General features: G+C 39.7%; 1 protein-coding gene across 2 annotated transcripts in view; it reads left to right on the top strand.

Moving 5' to 3' along the window:
• The window catches only part of LOC131691207 (sodium-dependent serotonin transporter), a 136195-nt gene that overhangs the window by 69165 nt on the left and 50330 nt on the right, over positions 1 to 16700 (top strand). For both annotated transcript variants that reach the window (XM_058977433.1, XM_058977432.1), the window contains exons 4-5: positions 7811 to 8132; positions 8370 to 8643. In XM_058977433.1, coding sequence (XP_058833416.1) covers positions 7811 to 8132; positions 8370 to 8643 — 596 coding nt within the window. The remainder of the gene's footprint in view (positions 1 to 7810; positions 8133 to 8369; positions 8644 to 16700) is intronic.

Below are 16700 nucleotides of genomic sequence, written 5' to 3'. Positions count from 1 at the left end.
TTTCGAAGACTGATTTTTTCTGGGCATCAAAATTCACTACAGGCGAATTTCCTGAATAATGCGACCGAAACCCCTTTACAAAACAGGGATTCACAGAAGCATGCAACAGTTACAAAACGTATAACCGGTTTCTTTACCCTAGACACGTAGCCAGGGCCCCGAGCTTTTAGGGGCCCCCAATTTAGGATGAATATAGAATCATGCTGCAGGCTATGTTCGAAAAAATAATAGCATTCAGTTATTTATAACTCTTTAGCGTGTAGGTAATAATGGATCAGTTGCTCGTATTCGCACATTGCACCTTAACACATGTGACGTTTTAAGAGCATACGACAATCAAGCGGAGTGATGGTAGCGGTAGGAAACGAGGCACTGCAGGGCCAGGATGGTATTGGACCAAATCTAACGTCAATTCAATATTTCGATTCAAGTTTCAATTCATTTTGAGCAAAAACAATGAATTTTTTTCTATAACACGTATAGAAAGTTCGAAAGGCACCAAGCGGGAGCGATAACCAGCAAGGTGTCAAAATTCGCACAAGGAAGCTGTACAGAAAGTGGAAGAAGAATATGTCGAAATTCGGTACACAATCCTTGTTTGGCAAGCGATCCGCGCATGTGGCAAATTTTCATTTCTTCATCACATCAGGGATTGCGAATGGATAAATCTATATGAGAACCTCTAAAACTGACTCCTGGGCCTCTTGAGATCTCACGGTACTTTCGCGGCCAGGTTAGGCATTTTCCACTATGCCGCCGTAGTCTGGTAGTACGAATAATGTTATTTTTGTACGACACTCCGCCTTTCAAAAATATTTTAGGCCGACAGAATCAGGAATCAGAATATACTGGCTCAAATTGAACGTATCCCGTAGGTAGTTGAGGATTTCTGCCTTACGGCAGCGTGCATTCGGTGTGTTTCCTATTTCGACTGTTTCACGTTTGAGTTCACATTTTGTATAATATTGCAGTCTAAGTGATATAGCATTTGTTTGCTTTTGATGAGCTTCGTTGGTAGATGGTTGCATTTCTGTTTGTGGCTGATTATGAATGAACTCCTAACAATTGTGGTAGTGAATTATTAAAATGAATTGTGCTGCTCAAATTAATAGGTTCGAGTAATTTCGATGTTTCGCTGAGTTTACTTATTTACGTAACAATGAAGGTATTGAACATTTGTGCTTTGGGAGCGAAAAGGCTAATTTGGCACCAGATAGGCGACTATTTCACAAAAACCTAGACTTGCTACTTAACTACCGTCTTTGAGATACTATTTCGTTGAATATGAAAATATAAATATAATATAATGTACTTGTTTGCTATCTTCGCCTCTCAGAACCGTTCACTATAAAAGAAAGCACAAAACTTCTGTCAGAATATATAACAATAGTATAACCTCATCAACAAATTATGCATGATGAGATACTATTTCAAATAAGCGTTCTATTCCTGCAGTGAAAAATGCGAATATCTAAAATGAATGAACCTCGTATCGCGTACTTGGATTCGACATAATATCGATTGACTTTAATGGCTGTAATATTCAATATTGTCATCTGTAAACGTAGAATTATGAGTGAAAAAATGTCGCTTTTTTAAAGCTGGCAATTGACTTCTTCCAGCTGCATCATATCAGGAACAGTAAGAAATTGAGCACAACATTGTGCGAATCAATGTAACTTTTGTAAATCACGTAGTCGTCATCTATTAGGCTACATCCATAAATGACGTAGCATTTTTGTGATTTTTAACATCGCCCTCCCCCATCGTAGCATTTCGATTTTTTAAATAACAAAGCTTGGTGGTATCCCTTCCCCCTAAAGCTTAGTATGTATTGTTCGAGAATTCAAAAAGAACAAAAAACTTCGTTTTCAAGTGCGCACATGCTCAACAATTTTTCATTGTAATTAGAAAACTTGAAAGTTTGAAAAAAAAAAACGAAGCATGAACCATTCAGTTCAGGAACCAAATAATTTGCTCACTCTTTGATTTTGGAATCATAAATAAGGAAACGCTTACGTTTTGAAATTGGGCTTCTCTCTTTATTAGCAAGTAAGGAATTAACATTGTAGTGTTGACGTTTAACCCGCCTTACTCCATCATTCCTCATTATTGACGGGGGCACTCTTCAGCCTCAAACAACGTCAAACAACTATGAAGGTAAGATTATATCATATGTAGAGGGAATAGCGCAGCTGGTAAGTCCATTACAATGCACGCAGCCCACCTGAGTTTGAACTCCCACAACCGCATACAGTGTGTTCGGTCCTTTGCCAGTTTCGGTCAGATTGGTCTGAAATGCTAATATCTTTTTAAAATCCATCAAAATCATCTTCCGTTTTTCGACGGTACTTGGACATTTACAATGTCACCTATAGCGATGGAAAAAAAATTCTTCACATATTTTGATTCCTGCAATATTTTTAATGCTTTCACATGGTTGAATGATTAGGCTTAAATTAAAAAAATAAATCTCAAGGTGGCATGGATGGTTTACTGATGCTGGGGATCAATTTAAGACCATCCCACTCTACAGCTGGTTATACCTGCTCAATTATAGGGGCCCCTCAGCTTAGTTGTACCCAGGGCCTCGAGTGGTCTTAAGACGGCCCTGGCTCAAACTCAATCCAACTTAAAACGTAGCCCAAAACAGTTTTAATCATTTGTGAACGGAAAACGTAAAGAAAACGGACTGTTTCTCGCATACTAACATCATGCATTCCATGTGGCATTTGCAACCTATTTGCACAACACTTTTCAAGTGTGTTCAAAACTGATACGGCTGATTCAACTCAGGTGGAACATCTTCGTGATGTCACTCGCGACGTGATCAACTTTGGAAGTATTCGGTTTTCTTACGATGACATTCTATCTGCAATAAATAAGCTGAAATCCTCAACATCGGCAAGACTTGACGGAAACCCTTCCGTTGTACTAATAGAATGTTGTGTATACCTTTGAAACTAGTTTTCAACTAATCGTTATCGCAATCAGTGTTTCCCTTGTGTTTTCCAAAAAGGAGATAAGCAGAATATTTCGAATTATTGTGGCATAACTTTGCTATGCGCTCGATCAAAGTTATTTGAGATTCTAGTCGGAAACGTACTATTCCGTGAGACCAAGGCCTACATATCAAAGGATCAACAGGGTTTTTTCTCCGGTAGATCAACAACTACCAACTTAGCCCAATTTACCTCACCTTGTATTCAAAATATCGAAGATGGCTCACAGGTAGACACTGTGTATACGGATCTTAAGGCAGCGTTCGGCCAGGTAGACCACGCTCTCCTACTGGCAAAAATTGAACGATTGGCTTAAGTCATATTTCGTAGATCGTGCTCTATCTGTGAAACTTTTAAAGCAATACTGTTTTATAAACATGTTGAGTGTGTTCCTCAAGGAAGCAGCCTAGGACCTTTGCTGTTTTCGTTGTTCTTCAATGACGTTTGCTATGTGATCCCGTCAGGATGTATACTTTTATATGCCGACGACCTTAAATTGTGTCTCATTCCCTGGTCCATAGCAGATTGTGTTGATCAGCAGCGATACCTACATAATTTCTGTGATTGGTGTTTCTGACGACTCGCTCGAGAGAGTGTCAGTCGTCAGAGACCCTGGTGTTCTTCTAGACTCTCAATTGTCCTCCAGAAACCACCACTCCCATGTCATATCAAAGGCGAATAAAAGCCTCGGCTTCATTATAAGAATAGCTAAAGAGTTCACTGATCCATATTGTTATCGAGTTCTGTATTTTTCGCTTGTTCGATCTATCCTTGAAGCTGCAGCATCTATCTGGTCTCCATATACGACCATATGGATCAACAGAATTGAAGTAGTGCAATCAAGATTCTTTCGTTTTGCACTAAAGTCTTTGTCATGGCGCAACCCGACGGAGCTGCTACCATACATTGACCGTTGCCGTCTGCTGGATATGGATACTTTGGCCAAAAGACGGAATAAATCCATATCCGGTTTCGTAGGAAAACTACTGACTGACCAATTAGATGCCCCAGATATTCTTTCACAAATTAATATTAATATTCTTCCTAAAAGCCTGAGAACACGGAATTTTTTGAGACTCGATTTCCAGCGTACCGAATAAGGGATACGTGTAATGTTTTTAAGGAGTTACAGATCTTTGTGTGAGAAAAATGTCTAGAAAGTTTGAATTTACGTAAAGGCATAAATCAATGATTTCATTACATCAAACTTGTAGTATTTTGGTAGTACATTATTCAGTAAAATAAACAAGCACAAGTTTATATCAATTTGGTGAAGTTATTGCTATTTTCCCGAAACATTCCATTAGTATATGAGTATTTCTCGTACCTTAACGATTAGTTGAATAAATAATAAATTTTTCCTGCATTCTGGAACGTTTTTCCTAAAAATCGCTATTTCAAGCTCTAGAAATTGCATTAAAAAATTCCCATCTACAAAACAAAAATGTATAAATTTACATAAAAAGGAATCGTTATGGTATGAGAAAAATCAATTACAATACATTAATATAAAAATGAAGAAAATCGGTTGAGTGGTTTTTCTGCAATCGTGATCATGGAGAAACCATTTATGGAAAAACGACATTTCGAGGTAATTGAGTTTAAAATTTCAAGTTTTCACTTCTCTTGGCAGACGAAGCGCGCTTGGAAGCGCTGTAACTTTCGATCAAATTTTTCGAATCTCTATAATAATTTGGGAGAATACTCTCCCAAATTCTAATGGAATATTTTTTATTACTTTCAGATAAAGTAATAAAAAAAATCGATTTTTTGAAAAATAAAACCGTATGCAACCACTTAACAGAAGAATAGCAACTGCGCAATACGGTTAGAATCCAGTTTTAGTGCCACAAGCAATACTCTCGCATACTTTTCTGCTCCCACTGCCTAATTAAAGTAAAAGGAGTCGATATATGCGCGTAGTACTAACACAAATAGATCCTTATCAAAAGACTCAACATATCACTTTCGTTCGTAGGTCTTAGCCTTTTGTATTGGAGTATGATACACCGTATGACCAGGTGGTCACTATGCGTGTAGCCTTCGGTGACTCTTCATCAAATGTTTGCCACCAGTAAGGTTACACAGATGAGGGAAGTCCCTGCGAAAAGCTCTGTCACTGGCTCCATAACCCCATTGCATTGTCCTTCACCAATTCTGGTACCGATTTCGGTTACTTCTGCAATGGCTTATTGCAGAACTTAATAAAAACTCATTATTCGACATACATGTCATTTAATAAAAACTACAACCTGATACACTTTACAGAGCTTTGTCTTTGGTATCTGTTTCCCTTTCTTTAGTTCTCTTTGTTGGAATCTCGCCAAGGATTATAGCGGAATCTTCCACAGCAACCACTTGCCCAGAATTTGGAGAAAATCCTGTGCACGTCGTGAATAGAATCGTACTCAGGATTTTGTAAATGTCATTCCAAGAATTCGATAATTTTTTTATGAAATTCTACTCAAAATTTCGATGTGTTCCTTCTACGGATTTCGGTAAATTTCCTCTAAGAAATGTCCTCAGTATTTTGCGTAGGATTCCATGAGCTAGATAATGTCGAAATTGTGAGCAGAATTCCGTCAGAATTCTGAACTGGATTTAATTGGAATATTTAACAGAATTTCATTGGAAACATGAGAATGATACAGCTGAGCTCTTGGAACATTTTCTTTAGAATCCTGCTAAGAATGCCACAGGCAGTCTATGAGGATACTACCAGAATCAATTGAAATCCGGAGCAGCATACCATCTGAATCCTGAACGGGATTCCACAAGAATCTTGAGATGAATGTCACCATTTCATCGGAATGCTGATAATATTCCATCGAAATGCTAAGAAGGATTCTAACAAAATCCTGAATCCTAAACATGATTTGTCAGAATTCTGAGAGGCATGTCATCGAAATCCTAAGAGAAACCGTTGCAAACTTTTTAGTAACTAATCCCACGTATTTTTTCCGTGTACACTTTAGACTCGACAATTTTGCGGTAACTGTAATAATTAGTCTGTGGACCTAATTTCACATTTGCTGCTATGTAGCGAAACCGATTCATTATATTTAGTCCTTTTCTGCTTATGTATTCACTATTTGAAGAGTGAAGGTCGCATTTAATTGATAGGTCATTGAATTAAGGAGCCGTTTCTCTCATTGAATATACCATCTTTTAGAAAATTCGAAACTCATTCAATTGGTTTATAGTCGAATTCAGACTTCAAGACATTTTCAAACACCACCATCAAAACAACAACAACGAATTTCTATTTCATTTCTTTTGCCTCATTAAATTTCTCACCGATCCACATCATTGCAACTTAAAATATTTAGCAGTCAACTATACGGCTTCTAAGGCCTTTGTGCCGGCGGGATAAACGATTTTCCTTTTTTCCAGTTCGCTGAAAATTCGAGTGTATCTTTCACTCCGATCCCACTGGAAGCAGAAAAAGGAACGCAAAATCAATCCGTTAGGCAACCTGTAAAAAAGTCACGACCCGACGCAACTAGCGCAAAAATCCAAGCATGCGGTTTCCCCGATCTGTTTGAACGTGTTTTATTACCTTTTCGATACTTTCTTCGAATTTCGCTTTACATTTCATCCTTCACCAACCGGTCGTCCTTAGGTCGGCCCGCGCCTTCTGCGATGCCGAGTTATCAGATCGGCAGTCGTTTTAAAGTGAAGCGTGCAGCAAAACGGAGTGTTTACCTTTGGTATCAGTTTGGCGCCACCGTTCACTCCATGTGTCTCCTCTGCTGCAGACGACCGTGGTCTCAAGGGGTTCGGAATGAAAAGTCCTATTCAGAGATTTTAGTTCTGTTTAAAGAAGGCAAAGCGTTAGGAAGAGTACAATATAAAACTACTAATGCAAGGATGTGATGAGTTCCGCTGCCCTTGTTTCCCAGGACGTTGGTTTTCCTCCGTGGTTTGCTGAATAAGTCAGAAAGGTAAAACATCACGTAATGAGTGCTTTCCATCGTTTCACATTCGATACCCATCTGACAAAATTTCGACGAGGCTTGAAGTGAGAAGGATTTTGCTAGACATGCCTACAAACAGCTGAAACAAAGCAAGCCGTGAAAAATAAAACTTGTTTGGCTGTAAATTGCTATAGGTACCGGTCGTGCTGTTGCTAGCTAGGTGTGAGAAAATAAAAAAAGTCACGTTCGTGATTTTTCACCAACGGGCAGACGGTGTATTACAGTCGGTCGAATTGATTAGATTGATCAGGATTATTCGTGTAAATTGATTGGTGCTATCGGTCCTAGAACTTGTATCGTACACATTTGAATCGAAAATCATTAGAAATTCAGCAATAATTTTGCACAGACGGTCCACAACATTTTCTTCCAGGCTACGTCAAAATATTATTGTATGAACGCATTGCGTGAAAATCGATCAAATGTCTCCCGTGAGTGCACTCAATTGTTTTTCGCCTTCTCGTTGAGGGTGGAATGGTGGCAAAGCTGACAAGTACCACCACTCGAACGGATATTGTGACACTGTAAGCTGGCGCACCGAAGGCTCAGGACAAATCTATTCCGTTGCAGCCGGAAACATTTATTTGCACATTTGCGTGCAAAAATAGCTTCTCCATTCAATGGGGTTGTTGTGTTTTATTTATGCCGTATAATTTCCACTTCTAGTAAATTATTATTTTCTCCACACTGCACATCAGTGCCTACTTATCCGATTGTTCAAATGAGCAAGCACTTGAGCACCCTGATGGTTCTTGCACCATTCTGCGCCGCTGCCTACTACAATGTCATTTATGTGTATTTTATGTGTGTTTTTTTTTATTTAATCCGCAGGTGTCGGCTACGCAATCTGCCTGATCGACATTTATATGGGCATGTACTATAACACGATTATTGGCTGGGCGGTATATTATCTATTCGCCTCATTTAACACCGAGCTGCCGTGGACGAAATGCGATAATGTATGGAACACGGATGCTTGCACCCCGATCACGGCCATGGCAGGATACAATACGAGTGTGCTGAATGGAACCACCGGATTCATCAATGGGACCGTCGAACTGCTGGGCAATATGACAACGACGCTGGTTAGTTCTCTGGTGGGTGGTGTAGAGCTGGAGATGGTCCGTACAAGTCCAGCGAAAGAGTTTTTCGAGTAAGTAAATAGTTGTTACCTATTGATGTTTTACGATTCTGAGGTGGGAAATTGTAAATTCCAGTTTTTACGATGGGGTTGTCAGTGATTTTTTTTACGGTTTGCAGTCGCTTTACTGTATAGTAAGAGTCATTAAAACTTGCTGTCATAAAGCTACTGAGGCGTCTTTCGACAACAATAATCATTCCAATCTTGAAATAAGAAACATGTTATTTTCCTCCTTTAATTTCTTGACAGGCGCCAGGTTCTGGAGCAGTACAAATCCGACGGGCTGGATTATATGGGACCGGTGAAGCCTTCTCTGGCATTGTGTGTTTTTGGAGTGTTTGTCTTGGTTTATTTCGCTCTTTGGAAAGGAGTTAAGAGTGCCGGGAAGGCGGTGTGGGTGACGGCACTGGCCCCATATGTGGTTTTATTGATCCTGTTGGCCCGCGGCGTGACACTACCTGGAGCAGCGGAAGGGATTCGTTACTACCTGACTCCCGAGTGGCATAAGCTAAAGAATTCGAAGGTAAATAAATGATTGTTATATGTGGTGTGAAATCGAGCTTCTTGAGAATAGCGATGGGAAGTTTTTTTTTATGTCAAAGGGCTCGTTTCCTTTGCGATACAATGAGTTTTTTAAATCCCATTCGTCCTTTTATTCTCTGTTCTATGTTTAACTATCGTTACTTTATCCTGATACTCAAGTTTTCCTTATCTAATTTCTTAATCTAATCTGTTTTCGTATACTCACTTGCACACTTATTCTTATATTGATGCTTATTTTTATCTAATAAGGCGAGATCATGCACTTTAAACTATTGTAGATCTCCAACATATTTATTTAAGCAATGAAAGGATGGACAATTTAGATGCTTTGTTAGCGTAACATCTGCAGGAACGGAGGGAGTTTTACTCCAGCTACTGAGCCACGAAAGGATGATTGATGAACAGAAGATTGGTTAACCTTTAATTCAACAATCAATGCTTCTAATGTAAACGTACATACCGCAATCGCCTAACTTGCATTTGTGCATTCCTAAACCTGTTTTGCGGAAAAAGACCTTTCTCGTTAGACCTAACCCCCTGTTTCTCATTTTTTATCTAAAGTCCTGAATTTTTTAAGATTATTCCCGTTAAAATGAGATTTTTTGAACTTTTCTGGATTTTTCTATGATTTTAAAAAAAATCCAAAAGTGCATCTTGTGTACATGTTACAGAATCAACTTGCGCATCATCTACACCAGTTGCGCTTAAGTTCCGCACGCAGAAAATAGGAGAAAAATCGAAAGGCGCAAGTTCACTATTTCGATTTTCAACTGCAACCCGAATAATGGAAGTAAACAAATGAAATGAACATTACGTTGTATTTTTTTTTGACAATGCAATGTTACAAAATTCAGAGAAAATTGAGGGAATAATCAGAGGATATCGGTCCAAGTTAGCACAAATTGTTTTCAATTGGTCTATCACCAGAACGAAGCAGGCGAACAGCTCGTCAAGGCGTGGGAAATTATGATAACAAATGAAAGAGCATTGTTTGACATTCTTGGCAATGTATTCTAGTAACGGGATTCAAGGTTAGGGCAGACAACCAATCCATACCTAGGACAAGCATACACAATAATCGTCATCTATGATGAATCCGAAATGATCAACCACAAGGGCAATCGGAGGCATTTCAACTCTCCCATGAAATTGACATGTGCATAGAAATAGTTCCGGCCATGAAAAAATACGGCGTTTCTTTCGTCCGGTCATAAACTTGACTAATCGAATGATGAACCAACTAATTTACGGTTTAAGGGGAGCGTCTGGTGTAGAGGGCAAAAATAATTGACTTTTTTTCGCTTCATTGCTAGTATTGAACCTCTAGAAAGGTCTCCCGAAATCTCGGTGGTCACGCTGAACTTCTTTTGTTTTAAGGGGGTCTTCTACTCTCACGGTTTCAAAAAATCGATTTTTTTTCTTTGTTTATTTTCAATCTATACGTATCTAAGAATACGCTACATAAAGGATTTAGTGAAAATCATTTCTTGGCATGTTTCTGGGAACCAAAAGGTACCTATCTCCGGCTGTTTCTGAGATACTAAGCGACCACGATAGAGCTTGTCTATGGAAAAATCATTGTTTAAAGAATTCACCGGTCCATTCTTTACGGTTTATGTATATGTGAGCGTCTGTGAAAGGGAACGAGATTACGATCTCCGAAGAAAAAAAACAAAGGTATCTGTGCGAGAGGAAAGGGAAAGTTGAGGGACAAATAAATCGGCAAGCTAACAAAATTTTATGGGCTGACGATTCGGAGAAACTCAAATTCTTTAGGACATATGCGAAATGCAATCTGGGCTTCCCTCGAACACTGCTCGTTGTCGAACGAAAATCCCCTTCACTCAAAGTGTTCACCCGGCGAGGACAGTTGGTGCAAGTGGCGTCAGGCTGAAGTAAAAGGAACTTTAGAAACTTTCGAACATGTCAGGATCTACGAAAGTCAATCGTCTAATGAATTAGAAAGATGCTTAGGAGCTCACACCCAAAACATCTCTGAATAGTGGAATCTGTTCCTTAGCGCCAAAATACATGCACAAATTTTAGCAGGCAGGTGGTCAATGTTGTGACTTATTTGGCAGTCAGCATCTTCAATCAAGGATTTTAATCGATCTTACAAGCTATGGAGGTGATGGGAGTTACCTTGGGGACTGAAGCTGAAAGATGTGCTACTCGGTTCGATAGTGAACGTATAACTCGTTCTGAACGCAAAGTGGGTATCGCGGCAAAACAGGCCCGAATTCAACAGAGAGAGCAAAATGTGCAAAGCCAAGAACATTTTCATGATGAGGAAGGTGAGCTCTGCGGACCCGGTATAATAGATTATCTAGTAAGGTACAACAATCGAGTTATACACCGTACTTTATCTTTAAACGGGTTTTCCCGAAAGTAGTGTTTTTAAGTAAGACTTTTAATAGAAGTACTGGTCCGATTTCAATAATTTTTTCTCCAACTGTTCAGAAAATATACCGTTATGTTAGGTCGAGAGGGATTTGCAAAATGTCAATTTGTTCCATTTTTATGGCCCTTAATAGGCCAAAGAATAACGCAAATATTGGACATTTTCACAAATCGTTACATAACTTTTACAAATTATAAAATAAAAGAAATCGTCTCATCTAAATATAGCCAACGTGACTATGACTATAAAAATATGAGTTTTTTGATAACAGATTACCCAATTTGCCAAAACTTTATTTAAGCGGGACCCATGCAGTTTCAACATCAATGTGATCATTGAAATTTCAAGGTCGCGAGAGATTTTTTTTTGTCTTCAAATGTGAAATTGAAAAGTCAAAATATGTATCTTCAAAATTGAAAAAAAAAGTTTCAAACCCCATTGAGGAGATGCTTTACAATTTATTCCCAGGACCCCTAAAACAGCTATGCATTCCACGCGCGTATTTGCTATAAAACACGCAGATTTCAATCTATCGGCAACAATTTTCGAAAAATTGACAGCGATAAAAATATAGTGTAAACAATACACTCTAAACCACTTCTATCCAAATTTTCAAGAGAAAATACCCAATGGGTCATATTCTACAGCGTTTTTTTCGAATCAGCTTTTTCAAATTTTGTCAAATTGGCGAACACGATAACTCAGAAACTATTCAAGGAATTGATTTAATTTTTTATGAGGATGCCCTATGTGTGTAGTTTGTCGATGAATCACAGAAAACCGAATTAAAAAAAATTCTACCTATTTTTTTGAATACAAATGAGCGAATTTTACAGATAAAGTTTTTTCGGTTTTCATAAAGCCATTTTCTGAAACTAAAACTTTTTTCAATTTTTTGTGGATCATCGACTACCTACAAGTCTAAGCTTTACAAAACTTATTGATTTTCCCATATCAGACAATTTTATCGAAAGTTATCGTTTTCGCCGCGGCGATCCTCGACTTGGAAATGGTTGGACGTCTACTCTTGGAACGCTCGTATGTGTGGCTCTGTGTGACTGAAAATAATTTTATTTGTCGCACACAATGAATGTATAAAGCAACCCCAGTCCGGGGACAACTTGACAACTCCCATATATAGAACGCATAAGTAAACTTTGTGGTGATTTGGTGATGCCATGGCGGCTCGAATGGAGCAAAATTTTAAAAAGGCGCATCCCATTTATTATTTTCCATATCTGTAAAAAATGAACAATTAAGCATTTCAATCATCAAATTTATTTCAAGCCACTTCCCGAAAATCTTCTGGATCGAATTAACATCTCCCCAGGCATACAATCGTCCAGTAGATGCCGTTCCGTTTGTTTTCTATCAGGCTAGAGTAAAATGCCAGAATAATTCTGAAGGGATCCTTAACAAAACCATCGCAATATCAATATCATTAGGCCATTGCAAATCTTTTTTAAAAATTATGTCACCCCCCCTTCAAAATCGCTGAAAAAAATCAGGGGGCAAATAAATTTTTTAAAATAACCAAAATTCAAAAAATTTTCACGTTTTATAGAACAACAATAACTTCCATAGAGTTTTGCTTTTCGTAACTGAAAACTATTATGGTAGTTTTAGAAATTACCATCCCATGATAATTTTTATTTTGACCATTCTCGGGTAAATGTGAAGTTTAAATGAGATCATCGATCCAGTCCAACATCAACTGAAACGTTTGCTGGTCGCGGAAGGAAGGACCCATCTGTGTATTATCAAACAAACATCTCATGGAAAGGCTAATACAAACCGACTTCTGAATCGATTCCATTTTAAACGCAACAGTCGATAGAGACATAATCGATCGTTGCATTCGAAAATAATTTCGATAATGAAACAATCTGAATTCAAATCAGACTCCTGGAGATTCATATGTGGTTCAATATTCAATATACATGAGCTTTACCGAAAGGTTTTTGACATTTAAAGATTTCATATGGGATCGTAGTATTCATACCGTATTTCCGCAGCCATATGTGCGATTCTTATGAACTTGATCAGATCAAAATCTGCTACCAAACCTTCCATTTAAGGCTAAGCTTGTGAAAATGGAATAAGCCGTTTTCCAAGAAGCCGAAGAGACATTAATTCTGAAATATTCCAAGAACCAGAAGCATGCGAAATTTTCGAGATAGACGCTGGAATCAAAAGAACTTTGTCTGGCCATCAGCGATCAAGAATGCTCTAGCAAAGCTAAATATAGATCTTACAAATAGTGGTATCATCGGCACTTACCGCAGGAAGAACCGGGAATCCATTATCGATGTCAATTTTTGTAGCCTTGGAGTAACCGGAAAGATGGACTGAAAAGTGTGCGAGGATATATCCACAGCGCCCACCAAGCGATTTGGTACAGCGTTGATAACAGGACTATGAACTACACATGAATATGAATATGTAGGAGATATATAAACGAGGGAAGATGGAAAACAGCGATTTTTCACAGGAACGTGTCCGTCGAAGAACTTGAATTTGAGGGTATCCTCTTCAACCTAAATGCGAACGAGTTCACGGCACTATTAACAAAGGCGTGTAATGCGACCATACCAAGAGATGGGAAACTGAGAAACGGTCGCCGAGTGCAATACGACGATTATCGATCTACGTATAAGTTGCCTCCGAGCTTGGAGAAGAAGTCGGAGATCACTTCGGTTTCTCATCTCGCTCAGTTCAGAAGCTAGAAATCGCTCCGCTGCAATAGCAGGGCAAGTAATCAAATTTACCCGCGCGACGTTTGGCAAAAATTGATTCCTTCTGCCTAGTGTGTGATACGTGAACAAACAATGAGTGACAATGCCAAGCAAAAGTATATCACGATGCGGGCAAACTGTGTTGCTGTTGACTACACGAAATATCCGGTAATACCATCAATTCATGAAGGGGAGCAAATGTTGAAGGTGAACTTGAAGTTCAACGTAGCTTGCGGTACTTTATGCGGTGCAATTCCACCATTTACATCATGCGGTACTGAATATGTTAAAAAAGCATTAGTCAAGCAGAATCATTTGCTTCCCAGAACAACATGAAACACGTCATCGAATGTAATGACATTTTATACAGTATCCCAACGTATATAGATGTTGACAGTATTGAAATAAAGATACATGACCTGGCACCACGTACTAGTTCCTTCGCTATCAAACAAATCCTGTCAAAATACGGAGAGGTGAATAGTGTTAAGGAAGATAGTTGGAGGAACTTCTTCCCAAGACTCCGCAATGGAGTTCGTGTAGTGAGAATGCGTCCGACAAAACCTATTCCCTCTTACTTGACTTTCACATGCAAATCACCTCATGGTGTTGAATATTCTCAACGAACACTAGTCACGCACCCAGGACAGATTCCTACCTGTCAATATTGTGATCATCCGCTACACCACGGAAAACCTTGCGCAGAGAATGCTAAAGAAATTCCACCTGATACGACCAAAGCCGGTATACAATCATCGTATTTTAAACCACAACCAGTTGGTAAACCAACGACTGCAGACCGGGCATTCACAAGCACCAGCTCAACAACGATCGGCCCCAGTACCACTAAACCAACTGCCATTACCAATATCGAAGTAACAACGATTACAGCAAATGTTTCCAAACCAACAACCAACACCACCAATAAGGAATCTAATACCGATGAAGAAGGATTTACAATAGCGACCCGTAAGCACAAACAACAAATAAGAACATCCGACGATGAGCAAGATGAATGCAGTACCGATGATGACATGGACGTAAACGAAAACGCGAGAGAAGACGGACCAAATGACCTCCAAGGTGCACTCCACGGCTCAGTTGTGCTAACGCATTGAGCCGTGTTAAATATATTTAAAATTAAAACAGAAGTCAGAAAGCTCAAGAGAAGCGAGCTGCAAGAACCGCTCTCAACAAAGCAGTCAAGCTGTACAAGAAAGCCTTGCCACAAAGCCAACGCGAATTTCCTTAGGAGAGACCTACAAAGTTGGCATAACAAAGATAAAAGGCTCAGCTGCGCCACCTGAAAAGTGCCAGGAAAAGATGGAGGTCACCATCGAAAGGTTTTCCCCACAACATGAATCTATTTTCGCCGTACAGTGAGGAGGATGATCACAAAGATGAAGATCAATTTACCCACAAACAGCTTATCGAGATGGCGAAAGTCATAAAAGTGAAGTGATACATGAGAGCCCGGATATGTTCAAAACGATCCGATAATTGGAAGCGACAAAAGCTGATGTTGCTTCTTGCTTCCGATGCCAGGACAACATGGAGATCTTTCAGCGTAGTCAATATATCCCTTGGTAATGTTAGAGAGAAGGAGTAATCCTGAACAAGCTAAAGAAGTACGCGGACCGTGAGAACGGCATCTCATGTAATTCGGCTTCCTTATAGGCAGGTCTACAGTGAAATCCATCCAAACGGTTGTGGGAGCTTTGGAGACAGCAGAGATAAGGATATCGTTTTTGCGTGGTGGTTCCCTTAGACGTGAAGAATGCTTCAATAGTACTAGCTGGGAAGCAATCGCGCATTCGCTGTACAGCATGAGTAACTCTGCAGGATATTATAGAGCTACTTTCAGTACCGAACACTGATCTACGAGACAGACAAGGGGGAATCACAACTACAACTGACGTTCCTCGACTCGACGCTGTGGAACGCAGTGTACGATGGAGTATTGAAGCTGAACCTTCCCAGAGATATAACGATTTTCGGCTTCACGGATGATGTGGTGTTCCAAGTCATCGGACAATCGCTAGAAGAGGAGACACTCGACACGGAGACGATTGCCCATCATAAAACAGAGTTGGTGATGACTAGCAGCCGAAAGACAGCGCGGTCGGAAAATATATCATCGACTTGAACTTTTAAAGTCACGACGATTATGTTAAGGGGAAGGCTGTGAGAGCAACCACAGCTTTGCTTGAGGCGCCAGTGTACTGGGCACCACGAACCAGCTGGAATCGCCGGACTGAAGCATGTGAGCCTGAAGGCAGTTTCACTGTCAGGGACAAGATCGAGTAGGTCGAGTGAAGCACCAGCGGTGGGTCGTCGAGTTTTCAACGAACCGGAAGCAGCGAACCAGAAGCTACGCTCCATCCGGTATCGCCGAACCGTCCTCGCCAAGTACTGGTTGGCCCTTTGAGTAGGATTTATGGACTATGCGAGAAGATTGCGACAAAACTGGGAGCTAAATGACTCACGCAACAGGCATCGGTATCGGGAGAACTTCCGACGAGGAATTGAGATGGTTCGCGAAAACAGGAACTAAATGGTTCACAGAAACGGGAGCCAATTGGCTAACGGAAGTTCACCACTGCGATTAGCCGGATATGTGTTCGGAGCTAAACCGCTCTAATGTATCATTTTGTCTTAAGACTGAATCAGCCTCCCCACGATATAACACTTCGATGCAGTCTCGTGGAACAAAAGGAAGGAAGAGAAGTAAGGACTATTAGTAGCGGTTACTCACAAAAGTGAATCCCACCTAGAGCCAATGCACTTTTGAAGCTATTTAACCATACTATAAAACATACAGACATTTTCAGATATCGACGAACTGAATCTAGTGGTATATGACACTCGACACTCCGGGTGTAGGTTAAAAAGTCGAATTTA

The sequence above is a fragment of the Topomyia yanbarensis genome, chromosome 3, assembly GCF_030247195.1.
Source record: "Topomyia yanbarensis strain Yona2022 chromosome 3, ASM3024719v1, whole genome shotgun sequence".
NCBI lineage: Eukaryota > Metazoa > Arthropoda > Insecta > Diptera > Culicidae > Topomyia > Topomyia yanbarensis.
Note: the sequence above shows the minus strand (reverse complement) of the source record. Positions and strands in the feature narration are given on the sequence as shown.